The 14,834-nt window shown below is 50.4% G+C and overlaps 1 protein-coding gene across 6 annotated transcripts in view; it reads right to left on the bottom strand.

Annotated features, from left to right (window-relative positions):
- Nucleotides 1–14,834, bottom strand: part of spata20 (spermatogenesis associated 20) — a 475,652-nt gene that overhangs the window by 346,448 nt on the left and 114,370 nt on the right. For all 6 annotated transcript variants that reach the window (XM_085963329.1, XM_085963324.1, XM_085963327.1 and 3 more), the window contains exon 11: nt 1,774–1,966. In XM_085963329.1, the coding sequence (XP_085819455.1) occupies nt 1,774–1,966 (193 nt within the window). The remainder of the gene's footprint in view (nt 1–1,773; nt 1,967–14,834) is intronic.

Genomic DNA, 14,834 nt, shown 5'->3' with positions numbered 1-14,834 from the left:
CAGTTCTAATTTTAAGATCATGACTCCTTGTTCTGGATTTTCCCACCAGAGGAAATAGTTTCTCTGTATCTACCCTCAAAACACCAGCTCTAATTTTAAGGTTATGCCCCTTCTCACTATGCAGCACTCCCTTGCGACTGCACTCAAGCGTCAGACTAGATTAGGCACTGGTGCGACACTCGACCTCACCAGCGCCGGACCCAGGTGAGTGTGCTACCAACCGAGACCAGGCCGACACACACACGCACAATAAAGTCTATACTGCAGATTCTGCAAGTTATGTAAAAGATGATAAAATGAGGCTGATCATTATTTGGCAAATCCTTCTGTGTACGAGAGCTCAACAAAAGGTAATTATTCCGAACCCTACAGTTGTAATTGCATAATGAGATTTTCGAGCCAAATGCTTTATCTCTTCTCTACAGTTTTAATTACTGTGTGAGCTGCTTAACAACAGAGAGCAGAATGGAAAAGACAGACATGACAATCCAAGCTCCTGTTTAAGAAAATCCTATCTCTGAAGGCTTATGCTAACCTAAAACTGTCAACATGCTTTAGTTTTTTTGGCAGTAAACATCTCAGTACAATTACAATTTGGAACCCAGACAAGTCAGAGTTGTCCCTGAGAATAAAGATCTGTAGCTTTACAGTATTTAAAGCCTACATAATGACAGTCACTACACTCCAAACTATCTCTTTCTTTATGCAGCGTTTTGAGACGTTTCTGAGAGGTTGAGAGGCGATATGATTGCAGTTTTTACAATTCTAAAAGGACTAGATAATGTGGAACATGACGAGCTACTTCATCTCGTCCAGAACAGTGGAAAGTGGAACCAGGGGACGCGGCCTGCATTTCAAGGGGGGTAAATTCAAAACTAATCTGCAGAAACATAGGTTCCAATATTTACGGGAAGGCGGGAAGGGAGCGCGGGGAAAACCCGGCAAGGCTGGGAACCACGGAGGTCCAGCCAAATTTAACGGCACAACCTCATTATAATTTTTTCACCCGTTTCACACCCGGCAGACAGCCCATTGACAGGCTGGCTGACTGCTGCGGGGGGGGGGGGGGGGGGAGAGAGAGAGAGAGGGAGGGAGCGAGAAGCCGCGATCGGCAGAGGGGAGGCCTAAGGCTTCCTTGGGGGGGGGGGGGGGGGGGAGCACACCTGCTCCTCCTGGACCACAAAGAGTGCTGTAACAGGCACTTACCTTGTGGAGCTGGCAGCTCCCGTGCCTCCCTTTCGTTACCAGTTTTCCGAGCCCTGGGAAACCCGTGCGGCAGCTGTTAAATTTAAATCAGGCACCCAACTGCACGGTGAGAGCTTGACTTAAATATGTTAATGAAGTGTCCCGCCACTCACACAACACAACACCCGTCGCTATGAAAACTGGAATGGGCGCGTATGCGACTGGTTGGGGACGCGTTCCCTATTTATTTTTATCTGGTCATTATCTCATTGCTGTTTGTGGGAACTTGCTGTGCTCAAATTAGCTGTCATGTTCCCTACATTACAACAAGTGACTACATTTCAAAAGTACTTCATTGGCTGTAAAGCACTTTGGGACATCCTACGGCTGTGAAAGGTGCTATATAAAAGCAAGTCTTTCTTTTTACCTTTTGGCTCAATGTGAAAGAATTGAACTCATTCACAATCTACAATTCGTTTAGATCTGTGAAGCTCAAGCACTCATATTTCAGTCACTTGGGGATTGATGAGGCAATCTGTTAGCTATTCTCCATCCAGCGTTAGGACATATAGGAGCTCCCTCACTCACCGTTCCATGACGCCAGCATCTTGCTGTCCAGGTGGGGGCCGGGCCTCTGTTTCCTGACCTCGTACAGCCTGTTTCTGCATGTGCTCAGAATGTCTTTCACCTTCTCCACTTCTAAGCCAAACTTGGAAGCTGTCAACTCTGGTGAGTAACGGACAATGAGGACATTCTTGTTTTCCAACTCTCCGTGAGGGTCCTATAAAGTTTGAAGAAGCATTACATAAAAACACTTAAAAAGTAAAATTGCAGGCACAACTTTACTCCAATCTCATCTCAGAGCTTCCTGATGGCTGAGCCACACAGACCAGGAAGCCCACAGGTTTAATCCCTGGTCTGGGCTGAGTTAGCTAATATCAACCAGTGTGTGGGCAGGAGCCCTACAATTGGCCTCAGTGCCCCTGCCTTCATGAGGGGGGGGGGTGGGGAAGAGCATTCCTGCTCCTGATTGCTTTCTAGAAATCCCTTGGCTGGAGGAACACATGTGGGTGTCAGGTGGGACAAAATCAAGCTTAGATCGCCTGAGGGGGTCGGAGAGGAATTTTCCAGAGTATTTTTTCCCTTATGGGGCCCTGGGATTTTACTCTGGTCTTTGCCTCTTTCAGGAGATTACATGGCTGCGGGGTGGGTGGGAGGTGGGGGAGGTGCAAGAAGTGTTTAGTCGTGATGCTCCGGCCATATGGACCAGCTGGTCTTTTCCTGCCTTTCAGTTTTGTATTTTCGTATGGTTGGAATAAACCCCCCAGCAGCCCCCTCCCCTGCACAACCCCCGTTATAAAATACCCTGGCAACCACTGACTGTTAAAACACACAGAAGACTGGGGAGATCAGGGTGACTGGGTGAACCCAGCCACAGCAATGAGTCAAGTCTTCAGATAAGGAGAGGAGAAAGCTGGCAAAGGGAAAACATTCTGATCTCCAGGGGTCCATCACATTCACAGTTTGATCCCAAAACTGAAAATGCCTTCAGTGCTTGTTGGACACAGTTACACTATGGTATATAGGCAGTTATACTACTGCATTAATATTGGTTTCAGACTGGCACCTGCTTAGAGAAAGGCAGCACCAACAGACTCAAGTTAGACTGTCCACTCCATACCATTTACAGGTCAGGGGAAAGCGAGATGTGCGGGACCATTATCCAAATGCCAGTTAAGTTTATTGCTAACAAAGAGCTGGAGGAACAATCAGCTCTTTCACTTTAAAAGGGCGAGACAACAACGATGACGACGATCTGTGGGTACGGTAGCATAGGGGTTATGTTACCGGACTAATGATCCGGAGACACAAGTTCAAATCTCACCACAGCAGCTGGGGAATTTAAATAAAAAGCTAGTATCAGTAATGGTGACCATGAAGCTGTCGGATTGTCGTAAAAAGCCCAAATGGTTCACGAATGTCCTTTATGGAAAGAAATCTGCCGTCATTACCTAGTCTGGCCTATATGTGACTCCAAACCCACAGCAATGTGGTTGACTCAGTTGTATCAAACCGCTACGATAAAGCATATCAAGAATAAAACTGGACGGACCACCCTAGACACGACAGAGGCACACCTAGCCCAGTCGACCCTGCAAAGTCCTCCTCACTAATATCTCAGGAATTGTGCCAAAACTGGGCTAGCTGTCCCACAGATTAGTCAAGCAACAGTCTGACATGTTTTCACAGAATCCTACCAACATCCCAGACTCTTCCATCACCAGCCCTGGGTAGAACAGACCAAACAGAGGTGGCGGCGCAGTGGTATACAGTGGCTCTGGGAGTCCTCAACATTGACCCTGGACCCCATGAAGTCTCATGGCATCAGGTCAAACATGGGCAAGGAAACATCTTGTTGATTACATAAGAATTAGGAGCAGGAGTAGGCCATACGGCCCCTCGAGCCGGCTCCGCCATTCAATAAGATCATGGCTGATCTTCGACCTCAACTCCACTTTCCCACCGGATCTCCATATCCCTCGATTCCTCTGGAGTCCAAAAATCTATCTATCTCAGCCTTGAATATACTCAATAATTCAGCATCCACAGCCCTCTGGGGCAGCGAATTCCAAAGATTCACAACCCTCCAAGTGAAGAAATTCCTCCTCATCTCAGTCTTAAAGAGCTGACCCCTTATCCTGAGACTATGCCCCCCTAGTTCTAGACTCTCCAGCTGGGGAAAACATCCTCTCAGCATCTACCCTGTCAATCCCCTTCAGAATCTTGTATGTTTCAATGAGATCACCTCTCATTCTTCTAAACTCCAGAGAGTATAGGCCCATTCCACACAATCTCTCATCATAGGACAGCCCTCTCATCCCAGGAATCAATCTAGTGAACCTTCGTTGCACCGCCTCCAAGGCAAGTATATCCTTCCTTAGATAAGGAGACCAAAACTGTGCACAGTACTCCAGGTGTAGTCTCACCAAGGCCCTGTACAATTGTAGCAAGACTTCCTTATTCTTGTACTCCAACCCCCTTGCAATAAAGGCCAACATGCCATTTGCCTTCCTAATTGCTTGCTGTACCTGCATGCTAACTCTCTGTGTTTCCTGCACGAGGACACCTAAATCTCTCTCAACACCAACATTTAATAGTTTCTCACCATTTAAAAAAGATTCTGTTTTTCTATTCTTCCTACCAAAGTGAATAACCTCACATTTCCCCATATTATACTCCATCTGCCACCTTATTGCCCACTCACTTAACCTGTCTATATCCCTTTGCAGGCTCTTTATGTCCTCCTCATAGCTTACTTTCGCACCTAGCTTTGTATTGTCAGCAAACTTGGATGCATTACCACCTACCACCCTCCCTCAGCTGCTGAATCAGTACTCCGCCATGTTGAACACCACTTGAAAGAAGCACTGAGGGTAGCAAGAGCACAGAATGTACTCTGGGTGGGGGACTTCAATGTCCATCACCAAGAGTGGCTCGGTAGTACCACTACAAACCGAGCTGGTCCAGTTCTGAAGGACATAGCTGCCAGATTGGACCTCGTCCTCACCAATCTACCTGTCGCAGATGCATCAGTCCATAACAACATTGGTTGGAGTGACCACCGCACAGTCCTTGTGGAGATGAAGTTCCGTCTTCACACTGAGGACACCCTCCATCGTGTTGTGTGGCACTACCACCGTGCAAAATAATTCAGAACAGGTCTAGCGGCTCAAAACTGGGCATCCATGAGGCGTTGTGGGCCATCAGCAGCAACAGAATTGTATTCCACCACAATCTGTAACCTCATGGCCCAGCATATCCCTCACTCTACCATTACTATCAAGCCAGGCGACCAACCCTGGTTCAGTGAAGAGTATGCCATGAGCAGCACCAGGCATACCTAAGAATCAGGTGCCAATCTGGTGAAGCTACAACACGGGACTACATGCATGCTAAACAGCGGAAGCAGCATGCTATAGACTGAGCTAAACAATCCCACAATCAACTGATCAAATCAAAGCTCCGCAGTCCTGCCAGTCGTGAATGGTGGTGGACCATTTAAACAACTAATGGGTGGAGGAGGCTCCATGAACATCCCCATCTTCAAGATATACTTCAGCAACTCGCCAAGGGTTCTTCGGCAGCACCTCCCAAACCCGCGGCCTCTGCCACCTAGAAGAACAAGGGCAGCAGGCGCATGGGAACACCACCACCTCCAAGTCACACACCATCCTGGCTTGGAAATATATCGCGTTCCTTCATCGTCGCTAGGGATGGGCAATGCTGGCCTTGCCAGCGATGCCCACATTGTGCGAATGAATTTTTTTTTAAAGCGCTTTTAACATAGTAAAACGTCCAAAGGAGCTTCACAGGAGGATAATCAGACAAAAGTTGACACAAGACACATAAGGAGACATTAGGGCAGATGACCAAAGCTTGGTCAACAGGGTAGACTTTAAGGGGGTCTTAAAGAAGGAGACAGAGGTGGAGAGATGGAGAAGTTTAGTGAGGGAATTCCAGAGCTTATGGCCTAGACTGCTAGATTATGCTACGTATTAAGTGATTCCAGCTTCATACTGACTTTAAACTAGTGGTGCAAATCCGGGGCTGCTGAGAAGCGGAGTCAGAGCCCTGCTGAGGGTAGGCTCGGCTCACACCACTTCAGTTATTCCACCACACAGGGTGTAAATCCGGTCCAGGCTCAAACTTAAGAAGTTTCCTAGAAGAAAGTACTGCAGCTGTTGCAAAGCCCAAGAGGTATGGGACTAGTTCCTCCAGCTCGCCTCACATCACTCGCCCGAGTATGAAGCCAATTTCATACCAGAGTTACACAACCCCATTTGCATTGACACTAACTACTTCACGGCAATACAAAATATGGACAACTGATCATAGCTTGGAGCTTTGTGAGATCTTTCTGATTGCGCTGTCAATCAAACACTGCCACATCACGAATACTTACCTACAGGGAAGGTAGAGACGCCGGCAAAGTGGCCTGGACATAGAAAAGAAGATTGGTCCCCGGGATTGTACTTTGTTACCTTACAGACAATTCCCAAGCCCTTGATTCAGTAACTGCGCCCAAACTAGATTTCCACTGGAAGCAAAACTGCCTCTGTGCCTCCAATTTCCTAACCTATGCCGACAGTCAATGTCAAGTCAATAAAATGTTCCAAAGAAATCTCACAAAATACACAGATGCGTTTTATCAATGCGATGTATAACAGCCTGTAAATATGAAGAAATAAATTCGATTGTCACATGTCACCATTCCAAAGGAAAGAAACACCTCATTACATCTCTCAAACATCTCAAAACACTTTACGATGAATTATGTTGAGTGCAATGACTGTTATGTGGGCAAATGTGGCAGCCATCTTGTACACAGCAAGATCCCACATACCACATGATGAATGACCAGTTAACCTATTTTTGGTGGTGTTGAGGCAGGAAATTTAGCCAGGGTACTGGGAAAACTGACTCCCCGAGTAATTTTGCCCGAATGCTTTCCTCCCAAGGCTAAGCACATGATGCCTGTTTCTATCCTCAACAGAAGTGGGTTAAATACAAACGCGCTCAGAGAGCAGAACTTCTACAAGAGTTAGAAGATTCAGGTGACAGACTTAAGCTAATTTATCCCTTATAAGCAAAATTCTGTCCCTTTACCTATTGTTCTGCCTTATAATTGCAGGAGTTTCGTTTTGTTGCCGCCAGTAGGTGGCAGTAAATGGAAATGGCCAGTAGGGTCACTCAACAGGAAGTAGTATAGTGATAGCAAACAAAGAGGTCATAGCAGCATGGAGCGTGCTGCAAGTTAATCCGCTGTAATCTTACATTGTTACGCCTTCGAAAGCATTGCCTGTGAGTTGAATGGTTTCATTACATATTCATGTTTAGATGTTAGTTATATCTCATGTATGTAACAAGGTGCATTTCTTTCTTTTTTCTTTCTCAGTTTTACTCCAACCCAATGCAACTGATTTGTATTGTTTCACTGACCTCATGCAAGTGGGTCATTATTAAACACCGGAGCTTGGACGCTACATCCTGACTCCCATGTCATTATTGAAAGGAGTTTGGCTGGCTGTCTAACTGCGTACAGACACATACACGTAGGGAGGACAGTATAGTAAAAAGGCAAGTCATCAGCTGGCGCAACAAGCAACATTTGCAGTGCAGCACGGTGCAATCATGGACGGCAAGAGCTTCCAAGACGAGCAGAGATCTGTGACCAGCTCAAGAGGTACACGCTCATCTAGATCATCAACAGCCAGTGTAGCAGCAGCTAGAGCCTGGGCTAAAGCTAAAGCGGCACAGGCTCGCGTGACCTTTGCTAAACAGGAACTGGCTGTGAAGAAAGAGAAGGTCCGACTACAAGCAGAGGCTGCTACATTGGAGAAAGAGAAGGTCCGACTACAAGCAGAGGCTGCTACATTGGACGCCACGCTGGAGGCACTACACATTGAGAAAGAAGCAGCTGCCGCTACTGCTGAGGCGGAGATATGGGAAGCGGCACTAGAAGCAGAGGTGGGAGAGCACCGCAGCATTGCTCGTCCTGCATCACCTCAAAGCACTGAGAGGCGGACAAGCGACTATGTCCAGGAGCAGGCTAGGACACGCACAGACATCTTCTCCTTCCCAAACTTTGAACCATTGCACGAGAACACGGAATCGCCATCACCAGCCCAACATGAGGTCACTCAGGTGGATCATTCACGCTACACTGATGACGACCCTTTCCTTGTTATTGATGACTGGTCACACGAAGGAGAGTTTGTAGCGCTCCCGAAGAAACCTGTGCCTCAATCCACCACTTGGAAGGTACTTATGCCAAAATTCCATACATCAAAAAAGAACCCTTTTCAAAGGTTAGAACAGGTCACCCGGCATGGCAGTCTCCCATCCAATCGCAGCCCTTCCGATGCGATCATACTCTGGCAACCCATGCACAGACTCCTAATATGACAGGCATTGCCCAATATTTGGCACATAAAGAACTTGTAAGGACAGGTCTCACAAAATTGGATGACAAGCCAGAGAGTTTTAGAGCATGGCAGTCATCTTTCCTTAATGCCACTGGCGGCTTGAGCCTGAGTGATGGTGAGGAGTTGGATTTATTGTCATCATGGCTGGGCAAAGAATCGTCAGAACATGCCCGTAGGATCCGGTTTGTGTACACAAATGACCCAAGCACAGCCCTTAGAATGGTCTGGGCAAGACTCGGAGTGTTACTGCGCTCCTGAGGTGATAGAGAAAGCCCTCTTCAGTAAGCTGGAAAACTTTCCTAAAATAGGTAACAGAGACTACCTTAAGCTTAGAGAACTAGGAGACCTTTTAATGGAGTTACTGGCAGCCAAAACAGACGGATACTTACCTGGGCTCTCCTATTTAGATACGGCTCGCGGCATCAACCCAATAGTGGAGAAGTTGCCCCACCCTCTCCAAGAAAAATGGATCAACGTAGGCTCAAAATTCAAAGAAGACAACCACATGTGGTTTCCCCCATTTTCCTTCTTTGTGAACTTTATCTGCAGAGAGGCCAGAATTAGAAATGATCCAAGCTTTGCCCTGTCCAGCTACTGTAGTGGACCCTCAAAGTATGAGAAGCCCATGTCAAAGTACGTAGGCACAAGAATGCCTATATCTGTGCATAAGACGGATGTCACTGCAAAGACCGACATCAGCATAGATGCAGCAAAGAATGAAGACGATCCCGGAAAACACTGCCCCATCCATCATAAGCCTCGTCCACTCGCAAAATGTAGAGGCTTCAGAAACAAGACCATAGATGAACGCAGAGCCTACCTCAAAGATAATGGGATATGCTTTAGGTGTTGCACCTCCGTTTCCCACACTGCAAGAGACTTTAGGATAGCGTTGAGATGCAGGGAGTGTGAGAGTGACCGCCACAGCACAGCTATGTACCCAGGTCCGACCTCCACAACGGAAAAGCCAACCATCAAAGACTCTGAGCCCGGAGACGAGAGAAAGGGAACCCTTACCACTGCACCAACGGTGAGCTCCATATGCACTGAGGTGTGTGGCCAAGGCCTCACAGGGCGATCGTGTTCCAAAATATGCCTTGTAAGAGTCTACCCACAAGGACAGCGCGACCGCTCAGTTAACATGTACGCAATACTCGATGACCAAAGTAACCGGTCACTCGCACGGTCAGACTTTTTTGACATATTTGGTGTCGAGAGTAGCCCAGTCTCTTACTCACTGAGAACCTGTACCGGACTCTTGGAGATGGCAGGAAGGAAAGCAGATGGGTTCTGTGCCAAGGCAGTGAGTGAAGGGGTGAGCATAGACTTACCGCCACTGATAGAGTGCAGTGAAATCCCGAACAACCGATCGGAGATACCAACGCCTGAGACAGCACTTCACCATGCCCACCTAAAGCCCATAGCATCATGCATCCCAGCATTGGATCCAAAGGCCCAGATTCTCCTCCTGCTTGGGAGAGATGTGGTGAGGGTGCATAAGGTGAGCGAGCAAGTTAACGGACCACACGATGCCCCCTTTGCCCAAAGACTCGACTTAGGCTGGGTGCTCGTGGGAGAAGTGTGCCTAGGCCAAGCTCACAAGCCCAACGTAAGCACCTTTAAGACCAACGTGCTAGAAAGCGGACGACCCTCTTTCCTCACTCCCTGCCTGATATACCTATCAATTCGTCCAATAAAAGGCGACGAGTTAGGAACGTAACTAAAGGTTTTTATTGACTAAATAACAGAGCCCACCCTCGTGGGTGATCGGGTCCAACAAGGAGGAATACCAGCCAGTCGACTACCTTTATACCTGGGCAGGTAGGTGGAGCCATGGGCGGAGTCAGAGGTGGTCAGCCCAGGTATAACAGCGCGACAAGAGGCGACCTCGTATCGTGATACAACAGTGATAACGGTGATAACAATACAACAGTGATAACTATAGTGTAACGATAAAAGTGGTTTACCACATTCACCCCTTCTTTAGATTTGAGTCCGGCGGGGTGAAGTGTACTACCAGTTCTGGTATGTCAGTCTGTCCGGAGGCCTCGTAAGCCTCTCCGATCGTCGCAGCGGCGGTGCTGCATTATCCGGTGTTAGTGCTGGTGTCTGCGTGGTCGGCGAAGGCTCGTGGGGTTCCGGCATGCCGTCTACCTGGGCTGGAATTGGGGGGGTGGTGGGGGGGGGTAAAGGTGGTGTCTCCGGAGTGCCCGAGGGTGCGAGGTCTCGTAAGGAGACAGTGTCCTCCCGCCCGTCTGGGTAAGCCACGTAGGCGTACTGGGGGTTGGCGTGCAGGAGGTTCACCCTTTCGACCAGGGGGTCTGTTTTATGGGCCCTCACGTGCTTTCGCAGCAAGACGGGCCCCGGAGAGGTCAGCCAGGTTGGTAGAGTGGTTCCCGTAGTCGACTTCCTGGGGAAAACAAACATTCGTTCATGGGGGGTGGCGTTAACGGCAGTGCAAAGTAGTGACCGGATGGAGTGCAGCGCTGTCGGGAGGACTTCCTGCCAGCGGGAGGTTGGGAGGCCCTTAGACTTTAAGGCTAAGAGGACGGCCTTCCATACCGTCGCGTTCTCTCTTTCCACCTGGCCGTTCCCTTGGGGGTTGTAGCTGGTGGTCCTACTTGCTGCAATACCTCTCGCTAGTAGGAACTGACGGAGTTCCTCGCTCATGAAAGAGGAGCCCCGGTCACTATGTATATAGTTTGGGAACCCGAACAAGGCGAAGAGGTCGTTCAGGCATTTAATGACCGTGGTACTGGTCATGTCTGGGCAGGGGAAGGCAAAGGGGAAACGGGAGTACTCATCAACAATGTTGAGGAAGTACACATTACGGTCAGAGGACGGGAGGGGCCCCTTAAAGTCGATGCTCAGGCGCTCGAAGGGGCGGGTGGCCTTGATCAGGCTTGCTCTGTCCGGCCTAAAGAAGTGCGGTTTGCACTCGGCGCAGGTCTGGCAGTTCCTGGTTATGGTCCTGACCTCCTCGATGGAGTAGGGCAGGTTGCGGGCCTTAATGAAGTGGTAAAGTCTGGTGACCCCGGGGTGGCAGAGGTCGTTGTGGAGGGTCTGAAGTCTATCACTTTGCGCGCTGGCGCATGTAATTCGTGACAGAGCATCGGGGGGTTCGTTCAGCTTACCTGGCCGGTACAAGATATCATAATCGTAGGTGGAGAGCTCGATTCTCCACCTCAAGATCTTGTCATTCTTGATTTTGCCCCTCAGCTTGTTATTAAACATAAAGGCGACCGAACGTTGGTCGGTAAGGAGGGTAAATCGTTTGCCTGCCAGGTAGTGCCTCCAGCGTCGTACCGCCTCCACAATCGCCTGGGCCTCCTTCTCGACCGACGAGTGTCGGATCTCAGGGCCCTGTAGGGTCCTTGAGAAGAAGGCCACCGGTCTCCCCTCCTGGTTAAGGGTGGCGGCTAGGGCGAAGTCGGATGCATCGCTCTCGACTTGGAAGGGGATGGACTCATCCACTGCGTGCATAGTGGCCTTGGCAATGTCTCCCTTAATGAGGGAGAAGGCTGCGCACGCTTCCTCCGTAAGGGGGAAGGATGTGGACTTCATGAGGGGTCTGGCTTTGTCCGCATAATTGGGCACCCATTGGGCATAGTAGGCGAAGAGCCCCAGGGTTCTCTTAAGTGCCTTAGGGCAGTGGGGGAGGGGTAGCTCCATGAGGGGGCGCATTCTTTCGGGGTCGGGGCCGATGAGTCCGTTCTCTACTACACAGCCAAGGATGGCAAGGCGCGAGGTGTTAAACACACATTTCTCCTTATTGTAGGTGAGGTTCAGCCGTTGGGCTGTACGGAGGAATTTCTCCAGATTCACGTCGTGGTCCTGCCGGTCGCGGCCGCAGATGGTGACGTTATCTAGGTAGGGGAATGTGGCCTGCAGTCCGTTCTGGTCAACCATCCGGTCCATCTCCCTTTGGAAGACCGAGACCCCGTTGGTGACACCGAAGGGGACCCTAAGGAAGTGGTATAGGCGCCCATTCGCCTCGAAGGCGGTGTACTGGCGGTCCTCGGGGTGGATAGGGAGTTGGTGGTAGGCCGACTTAAGGTCGATGGTCGAGAATACGCGGTATTGTGCAATCTGATTGACCATGTCAGATATGCGGGGAAGGGGGTATGCATCCAGCTGGGTGTATCTGTTTATGGTCTGGCTGTAGTCGATGACCAGGCGATTTTTATCGCCGGTCTTAACGACCACGACCTGGGCACGCCAGGGGCTGTTGCTCCCCTCGATGATGCCCTCCTTCAGGAGACGCTGCACCTCAGAGCTAATGAAAGCTCTGTCCCCAGCGCTGTACCGCCTGCTCTTGGTAGCGACGGGTTTGCAGTCGGGGGTGAGGTTAGCGAACAGGGAAGGTGGCGGCACCTTGAGGGTGGATAGGCTGCAGGTGTTACGCGGTGGGCGGTTTAACCTTCGCTGGTTGTCGACTGTGAGTGGGGGGAGGGGTCCACCGTATGCTAGGGTTACACTTTGGAGGTGGGATTGGAAGTCCAGCCCTAGTAGGACGGCAGCGCAGAGCTGGGGGAGGACGAGGAGTTTAAAGTTTTTATACTCTGTACCCTTAACCGACAAGGTCACAGCACAGTAGCCGCTAATGTCCGTGGCGTGGGACCTCGATGCCATCGAGATTCGGTTGCGCGTTGGCAGGACAGGGAGGGAGTAGTGGCTCACCGTGTCTGGGTGGATGAAGCTCTCCGTGCTTCCGCTGTCGAACAGGCAGGTCGTGGCGTGGCCGTTTACTTTGATGTCCATCATCGACTTGGACAGGTGGTGTGGGCGGGCTTGATCCAGAGTGACGGAGGCTAGCGTGTAGGTAAGCGAGTCGTTGTCGTCTGCGGGCGAGGCGGTCGTCGGGTCCGGGGGCCCGGTGGCAGTCGGGCGTGGTGTGTAAAATGGCGTCTCCCACGAGGTAGGACAAAATGGCGGAGAAGATGGCTGCCCCCATAACTCACATGAGGCACTATTGGGGTCGGTTGCCTTGATCAAAGATGGCCGCCCCCATGACTCACGTGTGGGGATACTGGCCTCAGTTGCCGTGAAAGAAGATGGCCGCCCCCACAGTTCGCATGAGGCACTGCTGGCCTCTGAAGATCCGCTCCTGCAGGCCTTAGAGAAGTGGCCTTTCTTCCTGCAGGTTGTGCAGGTAGAGTTCCTGGCTGGGCAGCGCGACCTCGGGTGCTTCTCCTGGCCGCAAAAGAAGCAGCCGGCGGCCCGATCGCGGGTGCCCGATGTCGGAGCCGGTACCGGGGGTGGCGGGCCCGGTCGGGTCCGGGACGCCGACGCTGAGGTAGGTCCCGGGGGCGGCGCTGCGAAGGGTATTGCGGTAGGGGTCGGGCCCGAGTCCCAGGGTCGCGAGCAGTACCTGGAAAACGCCTCCTGGTCCTGATGGGCCACCTCCAGGGAGAGAGCGAGGGCTTCAGCTTTGTCCAGGTCGAGGTCTTTAGCTTCAAGCAGTCTTTGCCGTGAGTAGTCGGACCGTAGGCCTTTCACAAAGGCATCGCGGATATTATCTTCCGTATTTTCAACAGCCGTCACCGCTTTAAAGTCACAGTTCCTGCCGAGTGCTCTTAGCGCCCGTAAAAATTCAGCTACAGACTCTCCTGGCTGTTGCGGGCGGGATCTTAGGAGGTGCCTGGTGTACATGTAATTTACCGGGCTGCGGTACTGCTGTTTCAGTAGGTTGATAGCGGCCTCGTACGTAGTCGTGTCCTGTATGAGTGCGTATACTCTCGGGCTCGCTTGGGCGTTCAGAAGTCTTAGTTTGGATCTCTGCGGGGCGCCGGATTCTTCCAGGTAGGATTCGAAGCAGTCCAGCCAGTGTTTGAAGTTGAGGGCTGCGTTTGCTGCCTGTGGGTTTAGATCCAGGTACGGTGGTTTGAGGGCTTGCAGCCAAGCCGGCTGGTGTGGCTGTGCTTCTGGGAGGGCTTCTGGCTGGCCAGTAGTAGACATCTTTAAAATTTAGTCAATAAAATTGATATACCTATCAATTCGTCCAATAAAAGGCGACGAGTTAGGAACGTAACTAAAGGTTTTTATTGACTAAATAACAGAGCCCACCCTCGTGGGTGATCGGGTCCAACAAGGAGGAATACCAGCCAGTCGACTACCTTTATACCTGGGCAGGTAGGTGGAGCCATGGGCGGAGTCAGAGGTGGTCAGCCCAGGTATAACAGCGCGACAAGAGGCGACCTCGTATCGTGATACAACAGTGATAACGGTGATAACAAAACAGTGATAACTATAGTGTAACGATAAAAGTGGTTTACCACACTGCCCAAGTCACATCCACCTGAAAGAGAGAGCGAGCTACGGCGGGGAGCAACAAGGTGATTTCTCTCACACAGCATGGGGGTGCTCGGCTGACACCAGAGCTGTCGACAAACTGGGGCACACCGTGTTTGAAAAGACAAAAGATGACAACAAAGGTGCTCTCTCCTTCGAAGACGAAGCTTTCATGAATATTATGGAGAAAGAATTTCACAAAGATGAGGCGAACCGCTGGGTTGCGCCTCTCCCCTTCAAGGTACCGCAGCTTCTTCTGCCTAACAATCGCGATCAGGCACTGTCACGCCTCGCATCACTGCGGCACACATTAGATAGAAAGCCCGAAATGAAGGAACAGTTCATTGCCTTCATGGAAAAGGTTTTCGAGAG

Source organism: Somniosus microcephalus, chromosome 21 (assembly GCF_052327205.1).
Source record: "Somniosus microcephalus isolate GS21.2 chromosome 21, FLI_Smic_1.0, whole genome shotgun sequence".
Taxonomy (NCBI): domain Eukaryota; kingdom Metazoa; phylum Chordata; class Chondrichthyes; order Squaliformes; family Somniosidae; genus Somniosus; species Somniosus microcephalus.
Note: the sequence above shows the minus strand (reverse complement) of the source record. Positions and strands in the feature narration are given on the sequence as shown.